At 43.2% G+C, this 27940-nt stretch overlaps 1 protein-coding gene across 1 annotated transcript in view; it reads left to right on the top strand.

Moving 5' to 3' along the window:
* CJD1 (Chloroplast J-like domain 1) overlaps window positions 1–27591 on the top strand; it is a 65759-nt gene extending 38168 nt beyond the window's left edge. The window contains exons 5-10 of the mRNA XM_086815401.1: window positions 4666–4721; window positions 11444–11501; window positions 26112–26237; window positions 26368–26460; window positions 26906–26977; window positions 27176–27591. Coding sequence (XP_086671527.1) covers window positions 4666–4721; window positions 11444–11501; window positions 26112–26237; window positions 26368–26460; window positions 26906–26977; window positions 27176–27238 — 468 coding nt within the window. The 3' untranslated portion in view covers window positions 27239–27591. The remainder of the gene's footprint in view (window positions 1–4665; window positions 4722–11443; window positions 11502–26111; window positions 26238–26367; window positions 26461–26905; window positions 26978–27175) is intronic.
* Window positions 27592–27940: the final 349 nt, after the last annotated feature.

The following is a 27940-nucleotide window of genomic DNA, read 5'->3' as shown; positions in this document are numbered from 1 at the left end:
ACATTTGCCAGGGCATTCAGGGCAAAGTTTTATTGCATACCATGCATCCCATATGTACACGGACTCAAAACACCTTTACAGAATTTTGCCTGACAACGTCTTCCTCAGTGCCTGCAGCTAACAGGTTGGAGTCTTACCAGGAGATTTTGGAGTCTATGAAAGATAGGCTGGCTAAAGCGCAAGAGGCCTGTACTCGAGAGGTCAACAAGGACATGAGATGTGATCTTCTCGGAAGGAGATTGGGTAAATCGCAGGATCGTGAACCAAAGGTTGAAACAAGTGGGCAAGCAATACCCAAAGTTATTGTTTCGGAGCTTTGGACCCTCTCCTGTTCTAAAGAAGATCAATGAGGTTTCTATGAAGCTAAAGCTACCTCCTAGTTGGACCATGCATGATGTGTTCCATGTCAGTTGGTTGAAGCCATATATTGGATCTTCTCTCTTTGATGTCCACGATGACCAGGAACTAGACGTAGTGGATGAAGCTGAAGTTATCGTGATCCTCTTGCATCGTTTCAAGCACGGCTATGGCCAAAAAGAAAGACGGTGCCTCACGAAGTTTCAAGGCCGAGGGACACATGAAGCGGTGTGGCTTGACAGGGATTTCTTTGAAGATTGGCCGGCATTATTGACGGACTTCTTGGAGGCTTTGTAGCGTCCGTCAAGGTAAGCAGAAGGGGATGTCACGTGCATCCCGCACTTATCCATGTAGCAAGTGTAGGACTTGGAGTGGTAAGTGGTCCCTTGTGAGCCCCATTTCTGGACAAGTCAGCTAGGGTTCCACTCTAAGCGTCCAGGGTCAGTTGTACAAGTCTTGTACATGGTCTTGGTTAGGTGTGCAAGTCCCGCACATGGAGCAGTGCCAGTCCATACTACGAGTCACCCAGTGGAATGATGACAGGTGTTTACAGGTATTGATAGGCTTGTAGCTAGATGCAAGGGCACCTAGAGAGCATATAGCCGCATGTAGAACTACATAGAGTGTAGGGTCATGGGTTTATCCATGCTGCCCTACACTTGGGCCATGTGAGGCAGCCCATGGGCCATGACCTTAGGCCACAAGAGCCCATAAGAATTATTGGCCAGCCCTTGTAGGGCATAGGCCTTATTCACCAGCCCTTATAGGGCATAGGCCTAGTCGGCCTGCCTCTAGGAGGCATGGGCAGGCTGTCGTCCAGGCCTGGAGGGCCTGGACAGCAAGGCGGCCAGCCAACGATGGCTGTTGATTCAGCGGCCAGCCCTTAAGAGTCCTTCACTGCAGTCTGCAGTCGGTCAGCCCTTTGGAGCCATACCACAGGTGGCATGTAGCCTGAGTGGCTGCCCAGTGTGAAAAGACACCTTTGATGTCATTAAAACAAGTCGTGGGATTATAAACAGGCCGGCCCCCTCTTGCAACCCACCGACCAGCATAAAAGAGAACTATAAAAGCATAGGCTTGTGTGACATGTAAGAGCTTAAGACCGTCGTAAACACAACCTTAGTCTAACTAAACTGCACTTAATGATGTTTAAGAGATAGACAAATATTTGTCAATGCAATGCAGCTATATTAGATGAATGAATGCGGTTACAATGAGATCCAAATGGATCTATACTGCTGAATATGCTGCCTATATGCTGAATATGCTGAATGAACTGCTGTCCACTATCTTTCCCTTGTCTCCTGGGAAGGAAACGCTGAAGGGAGGCTTTGGAACAGATGTTATGCTGACCTGATGATGAAACGCAGATGCATTTGCAGATCTGATGGGCTGAACTGAATGCGTTTGCTGATGATGATGCTGAAGATGATGCGCTACTGATTATGCTGATGCGTTGGCTGGATATGCTGCTCCCAAAGCTTCCTGGAGGAGATGCGTTGGAGAACACACTGTTGAATGTTGCTATGATGAGCTTGCAATGCTGAATGGAGAGGCTCTTCTATTTATATGAGTGAGGGCTGCTGGTCGGCCAGCATTAATGCAGTCGGCCAGCTGCTGAATGTCCACGACTGCTGTCGGCTGCCCCATAAATGCCTGTAAAATGCCTATAAAATTGCATAAATGCGAGTAAAATACCTGATGACGCTAATGATGCTAAAATGATGCCATGTCACTGTACACCTGACTGGTGTGCACGTGACATTCCCCGCTGCTAAACTGTTGCTGGGTGATAAACCTGGCAACCTTCGACTCCTCTGTGATCCTTCTCCTCCGAACCACTGCCCCCTTCTGTCTTCTGCTGCCGAGACTGAGGTCGTCTGCAGGAGTGAAATCCTTCGAGCCAAGACTCTATGTACTGCGGGAACTGAATGGCAAATGCCTGAGTCACCCCTGACCTGCCTCCGGAAACCTTTCACCTGCCATCTTCGTCGTACCTGAAGCTCTGAACCTCTTGAGGCGATGTTGGAGCAAACTTCCGTCTTTTGTGGAAGAGAAACCCCCTTCTGCTGCTGCCAGTTGAAGTCCAAAACTTATGTCCTCCTTAGATGATGGATGTCATTCTTCCCTGAGAGTTCATGGGCAACATGTATGCAAGACTGACTGCTAAGATGTCTGCTAAGATGTCTGCTATGCAAGCCATGTGCAACCCTATATGCTCTGCAAGAATGCAGATGGATGGGTTACTGATGCATACCTAAGGGAAAATCCCTAAGGGTGGCTTGCAAAATTTTGAGAACGGGGTTTAACTGTGTGAAAGCGATAAAAATGATGACTGACTGAATGACTGATGAACTGAACATGCTCTAAGGCCGGTTACCCTGTAATGCTCTGATACCAATGTGACATTTAAGAGCTTAAGACCGTCGTAAACACAACCTTAGTCTAACTAAACTGCACTTAATGATGTTTAAGAGATAGACAAATATGTGTCAATGCAATGCAGCTATATTAGATGAATGAATGCGGTTACAATGAGATCCAAATGGATCTATACTGCTGAATATGCTGCCTATATGCTGAATATGCTGAATGAACTGCTGTCCATTATCTTTCCCTTGTCTCCTGGGAAGGAAACGCTGAAGGGAGGCTTTGGAACAGATGTTATGCTGACCTGATGATGAAACGCAGATGCGTTTGCAGATCTGATGGGCTGAACTGAATGCGTTTGCTGATGATGATGCTGAAGATGATGCGCTACTGATTATGCTGATGCGTTGGCTGGATATGCTGCTCCCAAAGCTTCCTGGAGGAGATGCGTTGGAGAACACTGCTGAATGCTGCTAGGATGAGCTTGCAATGCTGAATGGAGAGGCTCTTCTATTTATATGAGTGAGGGCTGCTGGTCGGCCAGCATTAATGCAGTCGGCCAGTTGCTGAATGTCCACGACTGCTGTCGGCTGCCCCATAAATGCCTATGAAATTGCATAAATGCCAGTAAAATACCTGATGATGCTAATGATGCTAAAATGATGCCATGTCACTGTACACCTGACTGGTGTGCACGTGACAGCTTGTCAAGGGTTTTCACCATCTCATAATTCACAAAGTGCTGAAGGTATCCAAGGGCCAAGACAGCCATGGGAGAACCCATGCAAGGTGAACTTGAAGGTCAGAGTCAGGTCACTACAGGCTGCAGATTTACAGCTGAGGTGTACCTACAGAAAGTCAATCTTTTCTCATTATTCAATAAAGCAAATACACTAGTCCTTGGTGGGGCCCTTCAGAGGGTATTTGGAACCTAATCGGGTGTACTTTGTCCTTCTTGTTGTTCTTCTCCTCCTCTGTGCGTGTGTGTGTGTGTCTCTCTCTTATCTCCGCTACATAGTGCAATTGTCAGGAACCAAGGTGCTGAATATACATTATCAAAGTATAATCCTGTTTGTAAGCTTCCGCATGTTACAAAGAAGATGGCCAAAGAACGAGAGAAGGTGCATGCAAACCTGGTGGCGGAAGATGAAGAAGTCCATGAAGTAGAACCATCCTCAGCAGCATAACACGCAGCTACTGTCGTGGATAACTTTCTCTAAAAGAGGACGATTATGATTGGGATTTTCAAAAGCCAACATGTTGGGTCATGGGTTCTCTGTCCGAGTGGTCCTCCAAAATTGATTGCAATGAATGTTGTGTGTCAGTCTTTCCTCATATAAGTGTGTTCCATCTTTGTAATAAGCCGTGAATCTTGTAAAAGGCTCCTTTTTTCTCTCTTCAGTCACCGTAGCTCTCTCTCTCTCTCTCTCTCTCTCTCTCTCTCTCCCTCTCTTTCTTGTGTATCTGCTCAGCTGTCCTTGTGCACAGCACGAGGCAGCATTTGAACTGAACAGGAACTGAGGCTGGATTAGCCCCACCAAGTTTACTGTTTAAGTTTATTGGAAATTTATGCATTTGTTGTTACGAGACACACTGCCCAATTTCTCAATCCCAACAATTGCATAGATCTTCCAGATGGCCCGTGGCATTGAAAGGCAAAGATTCGTATCCAGAGATGCAGAGCGGGTGCACTTGCCTGGACATGCGATTCAACTCATAGACGAAAATGTGTAACATGTTGTAGCTACCTCTTAGGAGGCTGATGGACATTTTCGGAGCCCTTTGAGGGTGCTAATATGAATTCCACATTCATCTTTGCATTGAGTGATGGATGTAACTATCTTTCTTTTCAAGGGGAATCCTTTTTTCATTTTTCTGCAAGGCATGAATATATTTTTCTCAACATTGCTGATTCTGAGTTTTGTGCTTTATTTTCAGGTATCAAAAGACATAAAGTATGCTGATAAGCAGCCCCTTGTTCCATGGGGACCAAGGTTAGTGAAGACACACTCCAACAAATTTGCTTAGACTAGATGTTTTTAGTGTTATTGTTGCTCCAAAAGGTTTTATAGATACACTAGTGGCCCATAATTATGCAAGTATAATGCATTTGTTTCAAGCCTTGAGGCATGGTTCGTCTCAAATGCGTTTTCGTGTCAAGTCTCAGGGGCTACTTGTGGGAATTTGCCAATTTCATAAAAGGCTAGAAATGGTCCATTATTTAAGTTTATACTAGTTGGGGCATGAGGAAGATATTTTGAATCTCTTTGTATGCCATATTATGCATCAATACGCTCGAATGTTTTTGCAAGCAGCCCCAGGATAATGAGAGTCTGGTCTGTTGAATTGATTTTGAAGCACAATGCATTATGCCATAAACACGACACCTGTCACCCTCTGGCTTTTCAGAAATGGGAAAGAGGTTGACAGAAACACTGCAAGGCAATATAGTGTGCAGCATGGCCTTGTTCTTCTACCTTTGAGCTATCAAGGTGAGCAGTTTTGAAGGAGCAATGAAGAAGTTAACCATAGGGTTTATGATGCTGTGTAATAAATATATGGCCTACTACTTGAGGTGCTAAGAACAAGGAGAATTTATAAAGCATCAACAAAACCCTGATGAGGACCTTGACTGAAATCTAGGAGAATCAAAATGATTAGACAAGAAGTTTGGGATCAAAGCTTTGAGACATCACTGTATGCACACCGGATACCTATCAATGGGACAGTGAGAAGTAGAGATTCCTTTCAAGCGGCCTCCTTCGTGAAGAGCCCGCAACGGAAGATGTGGCGGCGGCGCCTTCACCTTGAGATGCCATATCACGGTATGACTATTTGGGGAAGGCAACCTAGACCTCTAAATGTCTCAGCCTGGATATAAGAACCCAAAACTCAAACCGTTTAAAATACACCACACATGATAAGTGAGTCGTATCCTAGGAAGATATAGAGAATGATTCATGGGCTCCAAATTGAGTTCTCCACTCCAGCTGTGAATCAAGGTTGCATTCCGTAATATGGTGCAAGTTTCAGGCCTTTCAGTATGTTCTGAACAGTGAACAGTATGGGACGATGAATAGTGTGAGAGAGAGGGAAGAAGGGTGCAAGAGAGAGAGAGAGAGAGAGAGAGAGAGAGAGAGAGAGAGAGAGAGATGGCTTGGAAGTTGGAGAGAGAGAGAGATGGCTTGGAGAGAGAGAGAGAGAGAGAGAGAGAGAGAGAGATGGCTTGGAAGTTGGAACTTGGCACAACTTGGAACTTTGAAGTTTGGATGAGAGTTCGGGTGTGAGACACAGAAGCTGCGCAGAGGTTCGTTGCCTGCTTTTTTGCTGTTTGACTTTCTCTGCTCCTGTAGTGCTGAGTCTGGTCGTCGCCTCTTCCTGCCAGTCTCTAGGCTGTCGTCAGTTCTTGCTGAGGGCTGTCGCCTCTTTCTGCAGAGAGCTGTTGCCTTATTTTACTAACTGTCGTCTGCTTCTTTTGGGTGTCCTTTTCTCCCGTTTGTATTTGCTGTGGGCTGTGACCTGTTATTGCAGTGGGCTGCCACCTTTTCTTGCTGTCTCTCCTCTGTTCCTGCTTACTATCTTCTTCTCTTGTTGTTGTCCTTTCCTACTCCCTTCCTGTCTGTTGCTGTCTCTTGCTGGCCTTTGCCTCTTGTTGTTCATTGCTCTCATATTTGTGTCTCCATTGTTGAGATATCGAGCTAATCTAGTGAGGCGGTGGACACTGATGACCCGCCTGGGGGATAGGCCCCACACTTACACCACTGGCATGGTTGGTGAGATCATGGGTGATATGCGGCTAGTGGGATGACAGGATGTGTGACAGCCATTCTAGAGACTGGCATAGTTATAGCGTCAGCTCATTTTAGTTGGGTTCACACTATAGAGAAACCTTGTATGTATCTGGTTGAGTACCTTTTATATTGTGTGTACTCTTATCTTTGTATATGGTGTGTTGAGTGGAAGAAGAAGATTTTCAGCCTCTCACCTTGTGTGTTCTCTATTAGGGTTTTGTGAGTGTGTGTGTGCTTGCAAGAGCTCATGCTCTCTTCCCTCCTGAATCTTTTCATGGTATCAGAGCCTGGTTCATGCTAAGGACTGAGCTGCAAGCAAGAGAACCACAGGAAGCGGTACGAGGGTAAGAGCTTCAACTACTCTTTCCTATTTGTGTTGGTGACTACACCCTTGTCGGGAGCTCTACGGGAGGCACCGGCAAACGATCTCTGATTGAGGAGCTTTCTTCGTGGGAGTAAAGCTATAGGGCTACTATACTGTCTTATCGGACTAAATTTTTCAGGCTGAAAACGCGTTTCGGGGGCGTCTGGACCTCCGTTTTTGAGAAAGCAGGTGATTTCGAGCACTGCGGGTAAGTCATCGATTCTCTGCAGAACTCTGTTTTAAGAACTGCAGGAAGACAGATTGGCTGTGCAGACACTGTGGGTGCTGCAAAGAGGTCAACAGTTGCCATTGGGTGTATGTATGCACATTGAGGTCACTGGTTGTGACATTTGAGTCTACTGCAGTACCGCTGCAGAAAATACAGCAGTTTGTGCAGAAAATACAGCAGTTTGTGCAAAAAAAACCAGAGTGCTGTTTCTGGTAAAGTTGTGTATCTGGCAAGATGTCAAATGATGGCATAACCCAGATTGTTGCTGAGAAGCTTGATAAGAACAACTTCCATGCTTGGAGGTTCAGGTTGACGAATTTCTTGATGGGAAAGGGCTATTGGGACTACATAGAAGGTGAACATGAAGAGGCACCGGAGATACCGGATATCAATCCGACTGCTGCAGATGTGAAAGAGTTCAAGGATTGGAATCAAGGAGCCAGAAAGGTTATGTATTGGCTCTCTATCAGTATACAGGACACCATTATTGGGCACATTCAGGATGCCAAGTCCCCCAAGGAGGCGTGGGACACCTTGGCAAAGCTCTATGAAACAAATACCAAGGCACGTAAGATACAATTGAAGAATGAACTTCATACTGTGGAGAAAAAGAGCATGTCTGTGAATGACTATGCGTTGAAGATAAAGGGTATTGTGGAATCCCTTGCATCTATTGGTGTGTCAGTAGATGATGATGATAAGGTGGAAGTCTGTCTACGTGATCTCGGGCCACAATACAAGGCGTTCAAGACATCTATTCAGACTCGAGAAAACATTCCCAATTTTACAGATTTGGTGTCTATGCTGATTATAGAAGAGAAGAGCTTGGGTGAAGACCAACAGTCTTCACAAAACAAAAAGAGTTCAGAGCAACATGCCTTCTACATAAGTTCAGGAGAGATTTTGGAGGACCCTACTATGTATAGGCGCATGGTAGGAAGCTTGATCTATATGACGATCACCAGACTAGATTTGAGCTATGCTGTTGGGTTGGTGAGTCAGTTTATGCAGGTTCCACGGAAACCGCATTTGGATGCATTGAGACGCATACTGATGTATGTGAGGTCTACTTTGCATTGTGGACTATTCTATGAGACTGGGACAGAGATATGTGTACATGGGTACACAGATGCTGATTGGGCTGATAGTATCTCAGATAGGAGATCTACTAGTGTATTCATGTTTTCTTTGGGGAGTACTGCTGTGACTTGGAGCAGCAAGAAGCAACCTACAGTTGCTCTATCTAGTACAGAGGCCGAGTACAGAGGAGCTGCTATGGCAGCATGTGAGGTAGCTTGGTTGAGAAAGCTACTTGCAGATTTGGGTCTACCAGTGGATAGACAAGTTGTCATTTTCTGTGACAACATTAGCAGTATACAGTTGGTCAGAAACCCAGTTTTTCATGCTCGTACGAAGCATATAGAGGTCCACCACCATTTCGCCAGAGAGAAGATCTTGGCAGGAGATCTTGATCTTGTTTATGTCAGCACAGAGGATCAGGTAGCTGACATCTTCACCAAAGCATTGGGTACAGAGAAGCTCCGCAAATTCAGGGCTTCGCTTGGTGTACATGAGATGGAGTTGAGCTCGAGGGGGAGTGTTGAGATATCGAGCTCATCTAGTGAGGCGGTGGACACTGATGACCTGCTTGGGGGATAGGTCCCACACTTACACCACTGGCATGGTTGGTGAGATCATGGGTGATATGCGGCTAGTGGGATGACAGGCTGTGTGACAGCCATTCTAGAGACTGGCATAGTTATAGCGCCAGCTCATTTTAGTTGGGTTCACACTATAGAGAACCCTTGTATGTATTTGGTTGAGTACCTTTTATATTGTGTGTACTCTTATCTTTGTATATGGTGTGTTGAGTGAAGAAGAAGAAGATTTTCAGCCTCTCACCTTGTGTGTTCTCTATTAGGGTTTTGTGAGTGTGTGTGTGCTTGCAAGAGCTCATGCTCTCTTCCCCCTTGAATCTTTTCATCCATGTATGTGTGAGCTTCTAGCATCATGTGGATACACAGGAACAGGTAATCCACTATGAAAGAAGACATGAGAAACTTGTTAATGGCACCGATCCCAAGAAGCCAAGGCATAAGGATCCTACTATGCAGTTTCTTTATGATGTGTTGCATTAGGATTTTCAGGATGCAAAGTGGGAGAAGCGCAAATCCACACTAATGTGCGCACTATCGTGAAGAATGTAATTTTTCCCAAAGTAAGCTCAAGCAACCTGATTTCAAGCAGCAACTATTTCAAAAGTCTTTGTTTTATGTTCGGCAGATGGTCCATGTGCTACCATGGACCCCTACCACTCATGCATTGGCTCTTAATGACCATCAGAAATTGCAAAAATGGCAAGTTAGATCACGTCAAAAACCCCTTTTGGATAAGGGTTGCTCATCTAAAGCTTTTTTTTTTTCAAAAGCTTGCATGTTTCGAGACAAAAACAATGTATATCTAGAGTGATGAAAGAGGATGGCAATTGGACACAGGACATACACTAGCTAGAGCACGAATGTGTTGTGCATTTTTAGCATGTTTTTGCAATACCACCCGAGATTACTTTTGATATTAGTAGGGCTTGGCCGAAGCTTCTGTCTCATGTTTCCAACATTGTGGATATGGATGAAGCGGTTGATTTGGAGTCCATGTTTTCCGTTATGGAAAAGAACAAGGCAGTAAAGTTAAGAAAATCAAATGGTTAGCATTGCGGTCTGTCCTCCAGAAATTATTTGGTGATCATTGTCACCATGAAGTAGCTTTGCATGTCATTTTAAACTTGCAAGAACGGGATCTTTGAGGCCCTACTATTTGTTGGTCTGCCATTGCTCCCTCTACTTGGATTGTGCTAATGCCAGTGCTTGTGCTTGTGCTTGCTCCTCTCTTGCTCCGATTTCCATGTCGCTTTCGATGATTTCACTTGGATCCACTTTCTCAAGGATCTGCTGCTCACTTTCCTCACTACCTCTCTTTTTGCTTCATTGACATGCTGCCAGAGCTCTTCAACTTTAGCTTTACTAAGCAACTAATGACAGCTTTTTGTTGGGCATCATTTGGGTCTACAAGCTGAGGTGTGCTTAGCCGAGAGACATGGACATTGGAAATAGCTCGACAATGAGTTTGAGAAGGATTTACTTCTAGGCAAAAGGATTGAGGTAGGTTTTAGAAATTCATAACCTAAGTTTTTGCCCAAAGAACTTGCAATTAGCACACTATGTGAAGCCATTGTGAGTGAGTGCCACTGAGCATATAGGACCTTAATTAGAGGGCTAATGAGTTCATCATTGAGCCATAGCCCCAAGGGAACCACCCTTAAAGCTGATAGAGGTATGTTGTCTTGTGCCCAGTATGGAAGCGTATGGCTAGTGTAAAGCTAAGGCCTAACAAAGGTTGTGGTCTTGTGGATCTTCCCCCAATAATGAGCCTATAACTCACTTTTATGGACTTAGGGTTTGATTGTCCTAAAGCTTAAGGTCAATATACTTGCACATAACTTATCTTAAGTCACTCCCTATTGAAGTTCTTAAATCATAGTCTAACCTCATCATTTGTGTGAGTCTAAATAATGAACTTTGGGGACATAATAGTGTTGTGGCTGGCTATATATGCACTTTGGAGTGTTTAGCCTAAGCCTTGAGATTAAACTTATATGAAAAAAGTTGAGGGGATTCGAATCATAAGATCAACTCCAATGTCCCCCCCCATTGAGCTGGTTGCTATGCATTCTAAGTTCTTGAGTGAATGGGGCTGCTCCCTTGCGGACCAACATTGCCTGACCAAATGTAGTCGTTTACCATCAAAGTTGATAACAAGCCGAATGAAGGTGATCTTGAGCGCACGAAAGACACTGATCTCACATGTGAGACACTAAAAGGGGCAACAACATAAAGAAGGTAATGGGAGGACTTTATATGCAACCTTATAGGAATGGAGGTGCAAAGATAACTGTAGGTAGTTGGTTACCCCAGGGGACTTCCCCAAAGCACCATGATTCTTTGCATTGGATAGTCTTTTGTTTAAAAACTTGTCTGGTGACGTTGTGTTAGAACATTGCAATAATCAAAGCAGGGTCTATTATTTTTGTTTTGTTATACCCAACAAGTAAAGCGATTTACTATATGAAGTGTATTTGGATTATTATGTTGGAAGTATCAGAAAAGGCCTTTTATGTTTCTGAGACATGACTTTATGAACAAACTCAACACACGTACATGTATGAAGCACGTCTGTTCCACTATTTTTTAAAGGCTTGTGGCTTTTAATAGTATATACCAGTAAACCAAAGAAGAATCTCCATGCTAAGCCTTAAATAAGCTTAGTATTTTGCAGGTATGCGCCCTCCAGTAAGAGAGACATTCTCATCAATCTTGCAATCTCAGCAGTATTTGTGAGTTTCTTCCTATGTTATTGTATTGGTTGGAGTTGCTGTTATTTAATTATAAGGTGATAGACTAGTAGGTTTTGGAATAAAAGCAATCATGCTGCAAAATGTCATGCATAGTGGATGTTGTGCCTTTGAGTGTGCCACTTACCCCACACAGGGGATCAAAGATGGGCTGCTGTCACCCACTAGGGTATCTTGTATACTTTGCGTGAATCAAGACTCTTTCGAAGACTCTCTGCAAACAATCGGAAAGCATAAAAAAATAACTATCAAATACAGTTTTGTGGGCCAAGGAAGACCGGGCCATCCCGGGCAGGCATCACCAATGGCCTAAGAGTTCATGGGAGAATGAAACACCAAGTGATGTTGGCCCAAGCAAGAAAGGTGTTTTAATGGCTATGTGCACACCCATGAACAGAGGGGTATTTGTGTGGAAATATGTGCACGGAAGAGAAGACTCCTTTGTGTGCCCAATAACAACAACAGAGGAACAGCCCAAATAGCTGTGTCGAGTAAAAATTCTCAGCCCATAACTGTGCACAGCACATAACTAAGAAGGTGTATGAGCGATTATGTGCGTGTTACTTGGACAGAGAGAGAGAGAGAGAGAGAGAGAGAGAGAGAGAGGCGAACAAAGCTGCTGACTGTGTGTCCTTGGAACTGTTGGCCACTTTCCCCCTACGGGGGAGAAAAACCAGAAAATGGTGACCTGTAGGAAGCTGGGCTGATATACCTATGGCTGTTGGCGTGTGGGTGGATCCTCAATGACCAGTTCCACAAGCTTCTGTCCGACATACTTTTTTAAGAGGTTTATATGAAATGCATTGTGGATCTTTTAATGATCTGGCATTTTCAAACGAAAAGCCTTTTCATTGAACTTTACCGGAACCTTGACCGGAACCTTGAAGGGTCCATGGTATCTCGTGGAAAGCTTGGGATACATGCTTTCCTTTCTTGGGCACTTCTAGAGTCAGGCTTTCTCAAATCTCAGCAAAACACAGTTACTCTCCTTGATATCCAGTTGCCTTCTATGCTTATTTGCAGCCTTCTTGTGCTTTTCTTGGACCCCTCTATGACTGTCTGCCCTTGTACAAAGGGAAGATCCAAATCCTGTACATATTCATTGGCTGCAAATATTTCACTGTAGTGCGAAGGATGATTGGAAATACCAATGATCTCAAAAGGGGCCTTGCCGTTAGATGCAGATGCACAGTTTTGTTGTATGCAAACTTTACCAATGGCAAGTACTTTTCCCACGAAGTCTTTCGTTATGCAACTTGTGATTCTTCTCTACACAACTGAAGCATTTATTCTTCTTCCTGTAGATCTCCCTTTGTTTCTCCGAAAGGCTATGATTGTTCCTTTTAACACCCCCCCTCCCCCCCTCTTTTCCTCCTCCTCCTCCTTTTTTTCTTTCTTTCTTTATTTTGAGAGTGATTTTCAGCCCTCTTGGAGCCTTCAGAGTCCTGTCTTGGTGGCTGTCCACCCTCTTGTTGATTCGGGACAGCCTTGTCCTTGCCTTTATGCATGTATGTATTCATCTTCAAATTCGGCCCATTTCATATATAAGTTTTCAGCCACTACGGCTGAGTTTGTAAACTGTTGGAAGGTTTAATTCGGGTAGATCTCCAATCCTTTTTGGATGATCGAAAGGAGACCTGACTCAAGCCTCTGCATCTTTTCTTCTTTGTTAATCTTCATGAATGACACAACCATGAGATACACCTTCCAAAATTTTGAGATGTAGGAAAGGACTGGCTCACTCTCCTTTTTGGGAAGCCAATCCCATTCCTTATGGATGTTTATCTTAAAATTTGGAGAGAGAAATTATTTGTAGAATTGGAGTTTAAACTCAGCCCATGACATGATCATATGGCCAGTTAATTGTTTAGACATGTACGGATTGCTAGCGATGCCTTTGAGGTGCATCCCAACATGGCGAAGCATGGACTTCCCTGTAAATCTCTCTTTTGAAAAACGATTTCAAATTGAGAAATGAGACAAAGCTTTTAGTCAAATCTCCACGAAAATTCACTAATTTTATTGACTTATCCAATTTGAATTCCTTGGGCCGCTTGTGATGATGATCGTTGGCCTCCTTATCCTTTCTTCTCTTCAAGTGCAATTTCAGCATGGCCTCCATGAGCTTTTTCATGTGGAGTAGTCACATCATACATAATGGTGAGGCTTCTCATTTAGAGGGGATTTATGGTAAGAACGGGGGACATGTTGTAAGTCCAGCGGGGCATGTAGTGACAGACTCAACCATTTGTCCAAGAGATAAAGATATAGAGAGAGGGGAGAGAGAGAGAAGGGAATAGGGATCTTGCACAATGCACCACACTAAGCAGGGAGCAGTCCCCTTCAAGAACAATCCATGGGCACACTGGTCAGGATCAATACAATCAATGAATACAAAACAAACAGATATGCCGATGTAGGATATCCAAGTCGATGTCGATGTCGAGTACACCACGGGGATGACCCACAAGTATCTCTTACTAGGCTAGTACTAGATCCAATATCCAAATCCAAATCCAAATCCAATGAATCCAAGTCCAAGTTCCAAGTCCAAATCAAATGCAAAACCAAGTCCAGATCAAGTCTAAGTCCAACTCCAAGTTCATATCCAAATCCAAGTCTAGATCCAAATCCAAATCCAAGTCCAGATTAAGTCTAAGTCCAACTCCAAGTTCATATCCAAATCCAAGTCTGGATCCAAATCCAAATCCAAATCCAACTCCAGATCCAAATCCAAGTCTGGATCCAAATCCAAGTCCAAATCCAAGTTATATGTCCAAGTTCTATGTTCCGTGTCCAAGCTCTATGCCCAAGTTTTCCATGTCCAAGCTTCATGCCCAAGCTATATGTCCAAGTTTCATGTTCAAGTTCATATCCAAGTCCAAGTTCATATCCAAAGCCCAAATCCAGATCCTAATCCAAGTCCAAAGATCACTCGCTCATCCCGTGAGTAATCTCCACAACTCCTACAGCCTTGTCGATGAAGGAAACCATGGAAAATCTCTTTCTGGCAAGAAAATTGATATAAAAACATGTTTTAATGGTTTTCAGGTGATAAAAACCTCCAAAAAGTAGTTTTTAAGGATTTTTGAAACTGTTTTAGGGAGGGAATGTAACTATTTGGTCCTCCTAGCTCTATTTCACATGATGAAACCCATGCCCGGATATCAGACAGGTGAAAGAAGACATGGGGATAGGGTCCATAAGGTTTGATTAAGAAAAAGCACCATTCTTGGTCAAAATACAGGGAAAAGCAAAAAGTTAAACAGGGTTGACTGCAAGCCAAGGGCACCATTGGAAAGAGGAGATTGAGCTGGATCAAAAAGCTAAAAGGCGCTTTCTCCAAAAGCAACTCTAAGGCCAAAAAGCAAGGCCTTAAAGCTAGAAAAGCAAAGCACTAAAAGTTTAGTCATATTTTATTAATAAAAGTAAAAAGAGCAAAAGCAAAGGCAAAAAGGAAAAAGCAAAGCATAAAAAGGCAAAGCAAAAGCATGGACAAGCTTTTGGCAAAAAGCAGAGCTCTTTTCAAGAATAAAAAGGCTTGAACCTCTCTTGTAGCATCATGAAGGAGATCGTGGATTGTGTGTGGCCATCATTATGAGCATGGAGAGCTTCTTCATCGCCATCAACACCTTCTTCAACTTGCTTTTCAGATGTACGGTTAGCATGGACATATGCATGGGCGATATGGACGCGTGTACGGAGGCATACGGATTGTACGGACAAAAAATTTCAGAAACCCTAAAATTGGTCCAAAAACCTTGAAAACTGCTTTTTGGATGTTTTAATCGTCCAAAAACCATTAAAACAGGTTTTATATCAGTTTTCTTGCCAGAAAGAGCTTTTCCATGGTTTTCTTCATTGACAAGGTTGTAGGAGTTGTGGAGCATAGACATGGAGAACTTGGACATCATGGAACTTGGACATGAACATGGAACTTAGACATATAGCTTGGACATGGATCTGGACTTGGACTTGATCTAGACTTGGTTTTGGATTTGATTTGGACTTGGAACTTGGACTTGGATTCATTGGATTTGGATTTGGATTTTGGATATGGTATTAGCCCGGTGAGAGATACTTGTGGGTCATCCCCGTGGTGTGCTTGGCATCAGAGATCTTTTGCCTAGACATTGACATCGACTTGGATATCCTACATCGGTATATCTGTTTGTTTTGTATTCATTGATTGTATTGATCTTGGCCAGCGTGCTTGTGGATTGTTCTTGAATAAATTCCTGAAAGAGGGCGGCACTTGTTCCCCGCTGAATGTAGTGTTTGTGGAAGATCCCTATTCCCTTCTATCTCTCTCCTCTCTCTCTATATCTTTATCTCTTGGACACATGGTTGAGTCTGTCATTGCACGCACCGCTGGGCTTACATTTCTGAAATTTTCTGTTCGTACAGTTCCGAATGGCTGTACAGATCTATACAGTCGTACAGAAAGATGATGACGTGGCATTGCAGTTGATGGAGGCGCTTTGAAATTTGCGGGTAGCGATGAAAAACTCAATGATCTGGTTCATAGATGATGATGAAGAAGATGACTTCCACGCTTCAATGACGGTGGCAACGCGATGAAGAGGTTCTTCTTCAACTTAATGCTCAAGAGAGGCTCATGCTTCTTTTATACTTGGGAAAGCCTTGCTTTTTGCCAAAAAGTGATGCTTTGCTTTGCTTTTGTCTTTTACTTTGCTTTTGGTCTTTTTAATAGTAAAATATTACTGAACTTTAGTTCTTGTTTTGCTTTTCTAACTTCAAGGCCTTGTCTTTTGGCCTTGGAGTTGCTTTTTAAAAAAGCAGCTTTTAGCTTTTTGGTCCGGCTCAGTCTCCTCTTTCCAATGGTGCCCTTGGCTCGCGGTCAACCTTGTTTGACTTTTTGATTTTTCTTGGTTTTTGACCAAGAATGGTGCGTTTTCTTAATCAATTCTTATGGACCCTGTTCCCATGTCTTCTTCCACCTGTTTGGTGTTCGGGTATGGCCAAATAGTTACATTACCTCTCTCTTACATCGCAGTTGTCCTTAATTGTGGACCGCAAGTATTCCAAGCATGCCCATATCTTCCAAGTACATCCGGATGTCTCTATGTCTCTGGTATATCCATATGTTCCTGGTACATCAAGTACATCCATATATTTCAAGATACATCCATATGTTTCAAGGTACATCAAGTACATTCATATGTTCAAGGTACTAGCTCCATCTGGTGAGCTTGTGCATCTGGTCTTTCCCATATCTGCGGTGTCATCTGCTCATCTGGCAACATCTCAATGCCTTTTCTTTGACCAATAGCTTTGTTCTTGATGGTACTTCGTCATGGCCTGTCACATGTGTCAGATAAAATAAATGCATACTCACCTTTTGCAAAAACTAGACACAAGCTAGTCAACAAACAAGTATGCATCATTCGCGTCTATTGGGTACTTCAGGTATTGGCCAAGTAGTATGGAGTCCAGTGGACTATCACATGCCATAAATCCAAGCATTGTCCACACATCAAAAATAGCACACAAAGTTAAAAGTAATTCATACATACATCAATATGCAGTGCATAAGTAATGATCCTCCTGTTCATGGATTGTCCTATCTAGTTTCATCAAAACTGTGTTGAGCCATCTAGTCACTAGGACCGCCCAGTCTACCCTCAAGGCCATCTAGTCACTATGATCGCTTTAGAGTTCATCAATAGTCATTGGGGCCATCTGGTTGCATTGACCGCCTGACTATGAAACCTTATACAGTCATCTGGGGGCCAACTGGTCGTAAGGACTGCCCGATTGTGAAATCCAATACACTCACCTGGGCCATCTGGTCGCAATGACCGCCCGATTGCGAAATTCAATAGTCATCTGGGCCATTCGGTCGCAATGAGCGTCCGACTGTGAAATCCAATAGAGTCATCTGGGCCATTTGGTTGCAATGACTGCCGGATTGCGAAGTCCAATATATATGGCATAGTCGTCGTCCAATGGGTCATCTGGCATCGTTGCCTCCGATATACAAATCTCATTCTGGCATCGTTGCCGTCCGATGGGTCATCTGGCATTGTTGCCTCCGATATACAAATCTTGCTCCTTGGGCTATCCGACATCATTGCCACCCATCTAGAGCATGTCCAAGTAACCATTATAAGCAGAATAATGAATTCCAGTCCAATGTATATACAATGAAGAGGTCTCTGTCTTGATCGCAAGGTGTCCATATTTGTACTTCAAATTCATATGGACCAACCACTTCCTCATAAGCTTGAAGTATATCTGGATAGTCCTTGAAGTACACTTCCTTGGCATCCATTTCACATCCACAAGCGAATAATTCTCAAAGTCCAAGAGAAAATTTTTGACCTCTGTCTTTCCTCTTTTTCTCACAGAATGAATAACTTGACCTTCTGACAAACCAAACATTCTCGAATCATAAAGCTCAATGTATTTCTCATACTATGTCAATAAAAGGTAGCTCTCCAAAGTTTAAAGTGTAGTCAAGGTGTCTCTATGCCCCATGTAGGGAGGAGCATGGTAGTCTTCCATTACTTTGGATTCCTTGTGTCGCACATAACCTGGGTTTGCATCATAAGAGAAACCCTTCTTGATGGCATGAGAAGTCACCAAATCTCTATTCTGCAATCTGTTCCAACGCATGTTTGAAATCCTCCTTGGTAGCATAAAGATCCTTCATCAAAGTGAACTCCATATGGTAACCCAAAGAAACTACATGGCTCAAGGGTCTCCGAGATAATGCATATGCTTCCTTGTTGTCTTTGACATTTATAGGCCATAGCATGGCCTTCTTGGTTCAAGACTGCTCCAATGCAATCTCCTGAGGCATCACACTCTACCATAAGAGGCTTTGATAAATCTGGAATAATCAACACTAGTCCTTTGCTAGCATAAAACTTTAATGCTTCAAAAGATTCTTTTTCAACTTTGGCCCACCGAAATCCCTCGGCTTTCTTTGTTAAATCATGTAGTGGTCTTGTTACCACGGCAAACCACTTGATGAACTTCTTGTAGTAAGAGCATAAGCCAGGGAAACTTCGAATTGCATGCACACTAGTCAACTCTGGCCATTCCATAATAGCCTTGACCTTGTCTGGATCCATCATGACCTCTTCCTTGGACACTATGTGGCCCAAGTAGTGGATTTTTGCCAAAAAGAACTCACTCTTCTTGCCGTTCACATTCAACTTGTGCTTCCGCAATTCTTGAAATACCATATCCAAATTCTTTCCATCATTTGGTTGAAAGTAGTGGCATTGGTAAGACCAAAAGGGCATCACGAGTCCAAAGGTAGTCCTGAATGTAGTCTTGTGAATGTAGTCCTGAATGTAGTCTTGTGAATGTCCTCTGAAACAATCCTGACTTGATGGTAACCACTCTTTAAGTCGATCTTGCTAAAGATAGTGGCTCCATCCAATCTATCTAGGATATCATCAATCCTAGAAATAGGAAACTTGTTCTTTACAATGATCTCCTTAAGAGCCTTGCAATCAATACAAATACACCAAGAACCATCCTTTCTCTAAACCAATAAGACTGGAAAGCAAAAAGATAATGAGCTAGGTCTAATCAAACCCTTTTCCAATAGCTTGGTCATTTGCTTCATAATCTTCTCTTATTTAACTTCCTGCCATGATGTCAATCTGATGATCTTCCAATATCTTTGGTTTCTTACTTTGGCTTGTCGGGACAATTTGTAGCCAAGTGTCCCTTCTTTCCCTTACTTGTTTCGAAAAAGCGGCATATGAGATAGCAGGTCTAGGATGGCCTCCTTGTCTTCTCCATGAGAAATAGACCAAGTAGCTCTAGATCCTTCTATGATGGTGACTCCTTTAGCCCGAAGATAAGCTTTAGCAACTTCAACTCCTTCGACTTCGGTGCCTCGATCCTTGGTGAAATCTTCAAACATTCCAATCCTTCTTTGGTCACGTTCCCTCTTGGTTCTCCAAGCAAGGAAATCTTCATCTCTGAGAAATTGTCTGAACTGCTGAAAGTCATGGTACTCTTCTGATGACATGGCTACGGTCTCATGAGTAATGGATCAACGACCCAGGTTCATACCTTGAAGTTCTTGATCGGCTTGATAGTTGTTTCCTTCATTAGATCCTTGGTTTCCCTCTTCTCTCGACATGGCTCTGTCACCCCAAGAAAGTTGCTTCAAGAGAAATCTTGCTCTGATACCACTATAAGCCTAGCGGGGTGTATAGTGTGACAGACTCAACCACATGTCCAAGAGATAAAGATATAGAGAGAGAGGGCGGAGAGAAAAGGGAATGGGGATCTTGCACAATACACCACATTTGGCGGGGAACAGTTCCCGTCCCCTTTCAGGAATTTATTTAGGAACAATTCACGAGCACACTGGCCAGGTTCAATACAATCAATGAATACAAAACAAACATATATGCCGATGTAGGATATCTAAGTCGATGTCGATGTCAAGGCACGAGATCTCTGATGTCGAGCACACCATGGGGATGACCCACAAGTATCTCTCACTGGGCTAGTACCATATCCAAATCCAATGAATCCAAGTCCAAGTTCCAAGTCCAAATCAAGTCCAGATCAAGTCTAAGTCCAATTCCAAGTTTATATCTAAATCCAAGCCTGGATCCAAATCTAAATCGAAGTCCAGATCAAGTCTAAGTCCAACTCTAAGTTCATATCCAAATCCAAGTCTGGATCCAGATCCAAATTTAAGTCGAGATCCAAATCCAAGTCTAGATCCAAAAAGTTATATGTCCAAGTTCTCCATGTCTATGCTCCATGTCCAGGTTCTATGTTCCATGTCCAAGCTCTATGTCCAAGTTTTCCATGTCCAAGCTTCATGCCTAAGCTATATGTCCAAGTTCCATGTTCAAGTTCATATCCAAGTCCAAATCCGTATCCTAATCCAAGTCCAAAAATCACTCGCTCATACCATGAGTTATCTCCACAACTCCTACAGCCTCGTCGATGAAGGAAACCATGGAAAAGCTCTTTTTGGCCAGAAAACTGATATAAAAACTTGTTTTAATGGTTTTTGGGCGATAAAAACCTCCAAAAAGCAGTTTTTAGGGTTTTTGTAATTTTCTATCTGTACAGTCCGCACAGTTTCGCATGGCTATACAGATCCGTAGAGTCCTACAGAAAGATGATGACGTGGCGTTGTAGTTGATGGAGGTGCTCTGAAATCAACGGACAGCGATGAAAAACTCCATGATTTGGTTCATAGATGATGATGAAGAAGATGATCTCCATGCTTCAACGAAGATGGCAACACGATGAAGAGGTTCTTCTTCAACTTGATGCTCAAGAGTGACTCATGCTTCTTTTATACTTGGGAAAGTCTTGCTTTTTGCCAAAAAGTGATGCTTTTGCTTTGCTTTTGCCTTTTACTTTGCTTTTGGTCTTTTTAATAGTAAAATATTACTCAACTTTAGTCAAAAGTTCTTGTTTTGCTTTTCTAGCTTCAGGGTCTTGTCTTTTGGCCTTGGAGCTGCTTTTTGAAAAAGTAGCTTTTAGCTTTTTGGTCCAGCTCAGTCTCCTCTTTCCAATAGTGCCCTTGGCTCACGGTCAATCTTGTTTGACTTTTTGCCTTTTCTTGCTTTTTGACCAAGAATGGTGCTTTTTCTTAATCAAACCTTATGGACCCTGTCTCCATGTCTTCTTCCACTTGTTTGGTGTTTGGGTATGGGTTTCATCATGTGAAATAGAGCTAGGAGAGGACCAAATAGTTACACATGTTGTGTGCCTTGACCTCTCCTCCCTTCTATGGTGATGTCACGCTTCTAGGAGAGAGAGAAGAGAGTCACTCTCCTCTCCATGCACGCGTAAGTTCTTCGTAAGGTGGGGGGAGTTGGGTAGATTTGAAGGCCCTTTCCCTTGTGCCACATGGGGGGCTCCACCTGCCAGGTGCCATGGTGGGCTTTCTAAGATGGTTGGTCTTGGTTCATAACCACAGAGCTAAGGGTGCCCACAGTGAATCCTACGAGTCCTTTTTACCAATATAATGTACAATGCCCTTTTTGATGGCCATGGTGGTGCCGGCCTATTGGTAAATATCTATTTCATTGTAATGAAGTGTGAACCTGCCACCATAGTTGTAATGTACAATGCCCTTTTTGATGGACATGGTGGTGCCGGCCTATTGGTAATATCCATTTCATTGTAATGAAGTGTGAACCTGCCACCATAGTTATAACAAATACAAAAAGCAAAATATTCTAAGTGTTTGCAAGAGTTTTGAAGGAATACTTACCACCTGTAAAATTCCACAAACATAGTCTTGTGGGATGAGTACGTACTCGTACCGTACGGGTATGGAATGCAACATAGTCTTATCTTGATGTGTACTTTACGTACTCGTACCGGACATGTACCATACCGCACTGTACCTAAAGTACTCAACCACTATGGTTCCAGGCGTCCCTAGCTCTGTAAGACTGACACAAACACATCAAGCAAGCAACCAAAACATTGCATACAAAATCCATTGTTCCAGGCAGCCGTGAATGCATGTTGCACGTGCATCAAGTGTGATTGATAGAATCTCCCAGTCTCAAAGACATGTATCAGTGAGCTCAAGGGTAATAGGTTTGAACGCACATCCCAGACCTGAGCATCCTGGGCTCGTTCAAGCCCTTATGTTCATCCAAACCCAACTGCGTGGCCCGTCTAGGCCATTGCTTTTATCGGAGAAGTGTCCAGCATGACAATCAAGCTCTCAAAGAAGATTTGGTTGATGGATGATAATTGATTTACAAGCCCAATGTTGATAAAGCTTTGGAGATATTCTTCTTTGTTCCCATGTGCGGTAGTGCCTTAAAGCTCTTGAAGTTTTATCTTTAGGTTTGTTACACTCAACACTCTTAGCCAAAGAAACAATTACTAGCGCCTCTTTACACTAGCTCTCTAGGGCTTCTTAGGGTTTTTTACACCTGATTTAGGCTCTTTAAGGTTAAGCCTTAACTCTACGATGAGATGGCAAAGTAAACGGAGAAGGTGATGCAAGATCTGCCACTGATTGAGTAGACCAAGTTTTGGAGGCTATTATGATCTGAAGTGGAGGTTGCTGCCGTTTGAGATGACCATGGCAAAGTAAACGGAGAAGGTGATGCAGGATCTGCCACCGATTGAGTAGACCAAGTTTTGGAGGCCATTATGATCTGAAGTGGAGGTTGCTGCTGTCTGGGATGACCATGCTGAAGCTGTCGTGCCCAAGTTGGATGGCTGTATCTGCCAAGTGCTACTGGCTTTGTGGTGCACTAAGAAAGCCTTCTATCGATATCTACAAGGCTGCTGTCCTTGAAGATGTTTACACAGCTTCCTCCTGGTTGGGTTGTGTTGGGTACAAAGAAGAGCAATGCATGCTGCTAATGCAGAGGTGTAAAGTAGGCAAGAAGTTGCGCAATCACAAACATGCTTCTTGTCTTCATGGTTTGCTTGATGCCCAGCAGAAGTGGGCCAAAATGCTGGTTAGTGCTGTTATAGTTGTCACGGTACGAAAATACGATACCGTACGGGAATTTTTGGTACGGTATGAAATTTTCGGATACCGTACGATAAAATACAGTTTTTTTATTAACACTTACAAGCTATGGAGCTTCAAGCTTGAATGTGAGGGAAGGTTGGGGGGGAAGGAGTCTACAGTGCTTGAGGAACCAGAACATGGAGATGTGTCTGTCCCAATTGGATCTCCCAATTGTCTCCAAAAAAGAACATGCATGGGTAATGCATTACCAAAGGTCTCCCAGGGTTGCGTTTATGACTAAGAAACCATCCTTGCACAAATACGAGCAGTGCATCTAGGGTGATAGGTTTAGGGACTCCTCTCTAGATCAAAATGGCCATGTCCGAATCTTCTCCCTCGTACATAACTTGAGGATCTGACTGTCTAGCCTACCTATACTAGGGATCTCCAAGTGATGTAGCAAGATTCTCTCATCCTACCAATCAAGTGTACACTACTAGTCTACCTTGCCAGATTTTTTAGGTCTCTCAGCAACCCCATATGGAATACTGAGTGAACACGAAAGTTGCGAAGAATTGCGGGCATTTGGGATCTTCGTTCAGCAGGATTTCCATATTTTTTTTTAGCATTTGGAATTTTTTCTCAAGGTGCGGTGGGGAACCCTCGTACCGTACGAACTGTGCAGTACGAATGGGCTCGTACCGGTACGAGAAACAACTATGAGTGTTGAGTGCTGATGTTCATGAAGCTCATTAGCAGATGTGTGTGTTGTTAGAAGGATGTGTTCTCAGAGTGGATGACTACTAAGTGTTGTTATTGTGATGCTCAAGCAGTCGAAGTTTTCACGGCACGAGCATCCACATCAGCTACCCACGGCGACACCGCCTCATCAACATTGGCTCATACCAGCCGTTCACACAGGGGACATATTTGCATTCGAGAGGAGTTCTAAGTGGGCAGGCCTACTCCATCCTACGTGCTAGGCACCCCTTGACCCAGAGCATCGAGGATCTCCACCACATAGAGACCGATCCATGAGATTCTCTGGACAGAATGACATGCCCTCACCATAGCCACATTTGCTATCAGGAGGCTTACAGAGTCATGTTTCAGTTCACTTTTCACGTTCTTTTTTAGTTTTTCATGGCACAATATACCTATGGTATCATTGTACTATTAATGGTCTCATCGGCTTTACGGGTCTTTTGGAAATGTTAATATATCTTTCTCTCTCTCTCTCTCTCTCCTTTTAAGGCATAAGATTATAAACCACCCTAGCTTCTTACAAATGTCCCTTAAAATCTAGTCATATCCTAGTCAAAGGAGTCCTACATTAAAGTTCTAGCCAAGTGAAATGCCCACCTAATCTCCTTCTTGGCCATTAAATGAAAGATGAGCTTTGATACCATGTTAAAAATCATGGTGGGTCAAAGCTAAGGATTAACTCAGCAATGATGAATTGACTAAAGCTTATTTTATGGTATTATGTTATGTCCTTAAATGTCATAATGTGGCTGGCTTAGGATTTGGCGCTAGCTTTATACCAGTGGGCAGCCTTGTAATGGAATAAGTGACTTCCGAACACTTAAGAGGATGGGTCTGTGTGAAAGGACTTAGGTATTAATAAATGTGCTCTTGTTCTTTATTTATAGCCCAGCCCTTTCAGAGCACTGGACAGGCCAAGCAGCGGGCTATGGTGGATGATGGCACAAAGAAGACATCATGGAGACAGAAAGAGAGAGAGAGAGGGAACGAAGGAAAAGAACACATGATCTGCACGACTCAATGATTGTGATTAGATTGATAATCAACTTCACGAGTACATGCCTTTTCGTAGGCTTTGGAGAACTTACCTTTGACTCTTGTAGTGACACAAGGCACACCTAATGACATCACTGCTTACTTCATACACACATAATATCTCTAGAGGTGGTTCACACACACACACACACACACACACACACACACACACACACACAAATAAGAACTGGATCACAAAAATAAAGCACCGAATCCCCAACAGTCCTTTATTATCTCATAAGTGATCATCCCTCGTAGGGAGGACTCCTTGGAGATCAAGACCCAAGCAAGGCCTTGGCCATGTCTCTAGCCACACTTAGAGTGGGCTTGGTAGTATGGAAAAAGAGAGTATGGGCAACAAGCATGGTCACGGTGCTGGTCTAGCTTCTAGCTCAGGGGTGCTCCGGATGGAGCTACGGTTGGGAGGTGAGCCGCTAGTCACTGTACTTGTTGGTTTGTGTTGAGGAGCTGTTTGGGATTGAGTGCTGTTTCAGTCAGATGAGCTGCCCGTCACCATACCCGTTGATTTGTATGTGTGAGCTTGTCTTGTAGGAGTTTCTTGGATGCAAATTAGTACAATGAGCAACAAGGAGACTCAAACCATTTATGTCAATCTACTTATCTTTCTCTTTGAGCAAGAGCTTGCAAGTACATAGCTTTATAGCTCTCTAAGACCTTTCGAGACTCCCACATGAAAGTCAGAGACACACAGCATATGATTAGCTCATGTGCGAGAGCCATGTGACTAGTCCATGTGATCACCAACCTCACCCATAACATTGTTCCTCTCTACACTTCCTCACCATTACACTCAACTTCTTCCTTTTACATCAACAACTAACCTTTTAGCCAAGAACTATACAAAACAGAGGATTCTTGCTATCCCTCAACATACAAATGCGGAGAGATTTCCTGCCTCCTCTTAACATAAAATATGTAGACGAATCATCATACATGGAAACTCATGTGTGATGCTGTTAGCACACATTTGCTGATGTTGCCATGCATTTGTGCTGATATGATCTACCTTACACTTGCACATATGCTGGTGTGCTCTGCCCTTTAGGTCCACATTTTCTCTGTCAAAACACGCACACATGTGGCTTGTTTAACTGCAACCGCTACCCTTTCTCCTGCGTGCTCTCACACTGCGTGACTATAACCTCCACTAGCTTGGCTGCCTGCAACGTCCTGCTTTTGAAGAGTCCCAATTGTTTTGACAAAACTACCCATAGGGTTTGCAAATAGATGCACCTGCTTGTTTGACTATTTTGCCCAAGGGTATTTATAAAACATAATGCTCGAATTCGTTTCTAAAGGCTAAAATTGTGTAACTACTGCAGGGACTCTGGATTATATGTACGCAGTCAGCTGACTGGAAGCCTTTACAGTTCCTTATATTTGGCTATATGTGGCGTGTGTTTGACAAATTGAAGGACTTTGAGCCGGCTGAGCCATCTGTCTCAAGCGTATTTCCTGACCTCCATGTGTTCTTTTTTATTATGCGGATCATAGCAAGGTTTTGGTAGGTGTATCTGTTATGTGACTGGATTTTGGTGTGCACATGGTAAGTACAATGATGCTATTCATTTGCACCAGGAAGAAGAGGATCAAGGGAAAAGGAACAAAAGTGGGAAACGTCTTCTACGAACACTCGGCCTAGTGTTCAGTTGTGTTGCTGTCTCGTCATTGGTAATCCTTTCACAGCTTGAAAATGAGCTCTCGGGTGTTTGCGTATCCTAGGTGCTGCTGCCATTGGCATGCCGGTACTAGTTTCTGGACATTTGGTGAAAGAAAACCTAGGTCTTTGTAGACAGATCCCCCCGCCCATTGGACAGGCAGTGGTTGGTGGATGTGGGAGATCTCTCGCCCATGAGGGACGAGAGTGTCAGATCTCCCCTTTTCATGGGTGGGGGTTGTTAATGTATAGACCCTAAATAGATGTTCATGATCACCTACCTAGTTCAAAATTATAAATATGATTTAATTGTGTGTTCCAAGAAGGTTTACATGCATGTACATATGTATATTGAAAAAGGCTTTCATGCACATAGATGGACATGCATATGCATATGGCCTTGCATGTGCATATGGGCGTACTTTTGCAAAATTCATCAGATCTTGTAAAATATTGCAGGCATACACTGGAGTGCTGAACGTGATTGAACTCTTAGGGCAATTTATCCCACGAGCTCTCATAAGTGGTCAGGTAAGTACTTTCTTAAGTAGTTGCATGCACACGCATACATCCATGGTCATATACATGGACATCCAGGTAAGCGCGTTGTCCTCCATCCTCATCATGGGGTTATTCTGAGAATGGGATGGTCAAGCATAGAAAAGCTGATAATGTCATCATGATAGTGGTGCAGGATTATTAACTTGTTCGTATCATTCATGCCTGCAGGAGCTTATCGTAACTGTAGCGACGTCAACTCTGCTTTTCTTTATGGGTTCATATTATCGATAGTGGCGGCGTGCTGATGCACTGTTTAGTTCCACAAGTAAAAGCTTTGCTTATGAGTTTTCAGGCTGATACAATGTGAGTGAGTAATTCTATCCTCTTATGGAGGCTGTTCATCCTGCTGAGCGTAGCAAAATTTTGTAACGTAGTAGTTTATGGATAATGTAAGCTGCAAGGCGCCTAGGCAGTCACACCCGAGGTAAAAATGCTCTAGCTGAATGTGAGTAGCGCCTTGCAAAAACAGGCACCAGTGAAAGTTTGTTCTGTTTTTGTGCACTCCATAAAAACACTAATCCTTATTTGGCATATCCATGCAATCACTATATTTTTCATATTAAGTCATAAGTCTTATTATTCTTTTTCAATGTAAAAAAATATTTTTATGGATAAACACTGCACCCACTAAAACAAATAAAAAGTTTTTGAAAAATTAGATTCATAAACCAGGCGGAGAATTTTGGGTCTGTTTTGGGCCTCCCAATGGCATGTTGTTAATTTTCTACTTTGAAATTCCATGTTTCCAGTTCTGAGAGTAGGTTCTCTTGTAACATGAACTGAATATTTCGAGCTTATTATGGGAAGACCATTTAAATGAAATAATAAGAGGTGCATCTAAGGATGATGTAAAAAAGGGAAAATTGTGGCTTCATCAAGCTTTAAAAAATGAAAGATCCAAGCTTCCATCAATGTGTCGGATGAAATCTTGCT

Source organism: Cibotium barometz, chromosome 21 (genome assembly GCF_041138505.1).
Source record: "Cibotium barometz isolate CiBa-2024 chromosome 21, ASM4113850v1, whole genome shotgun sequence".
Classification (NCBI taxonomy): domain Eukaryota; kingdom Viridiplantae; phylum Streptophyta; class Polypodiopsida; order Cyatheales; family Cibotiaceae; genus Cibotium; species Cibotium barometz.
The sequence above is the reverse complement of the archived record's forward strand: the minus strand, read 5'-3'. Positions and strand labels throughout refer to the sequence as shown.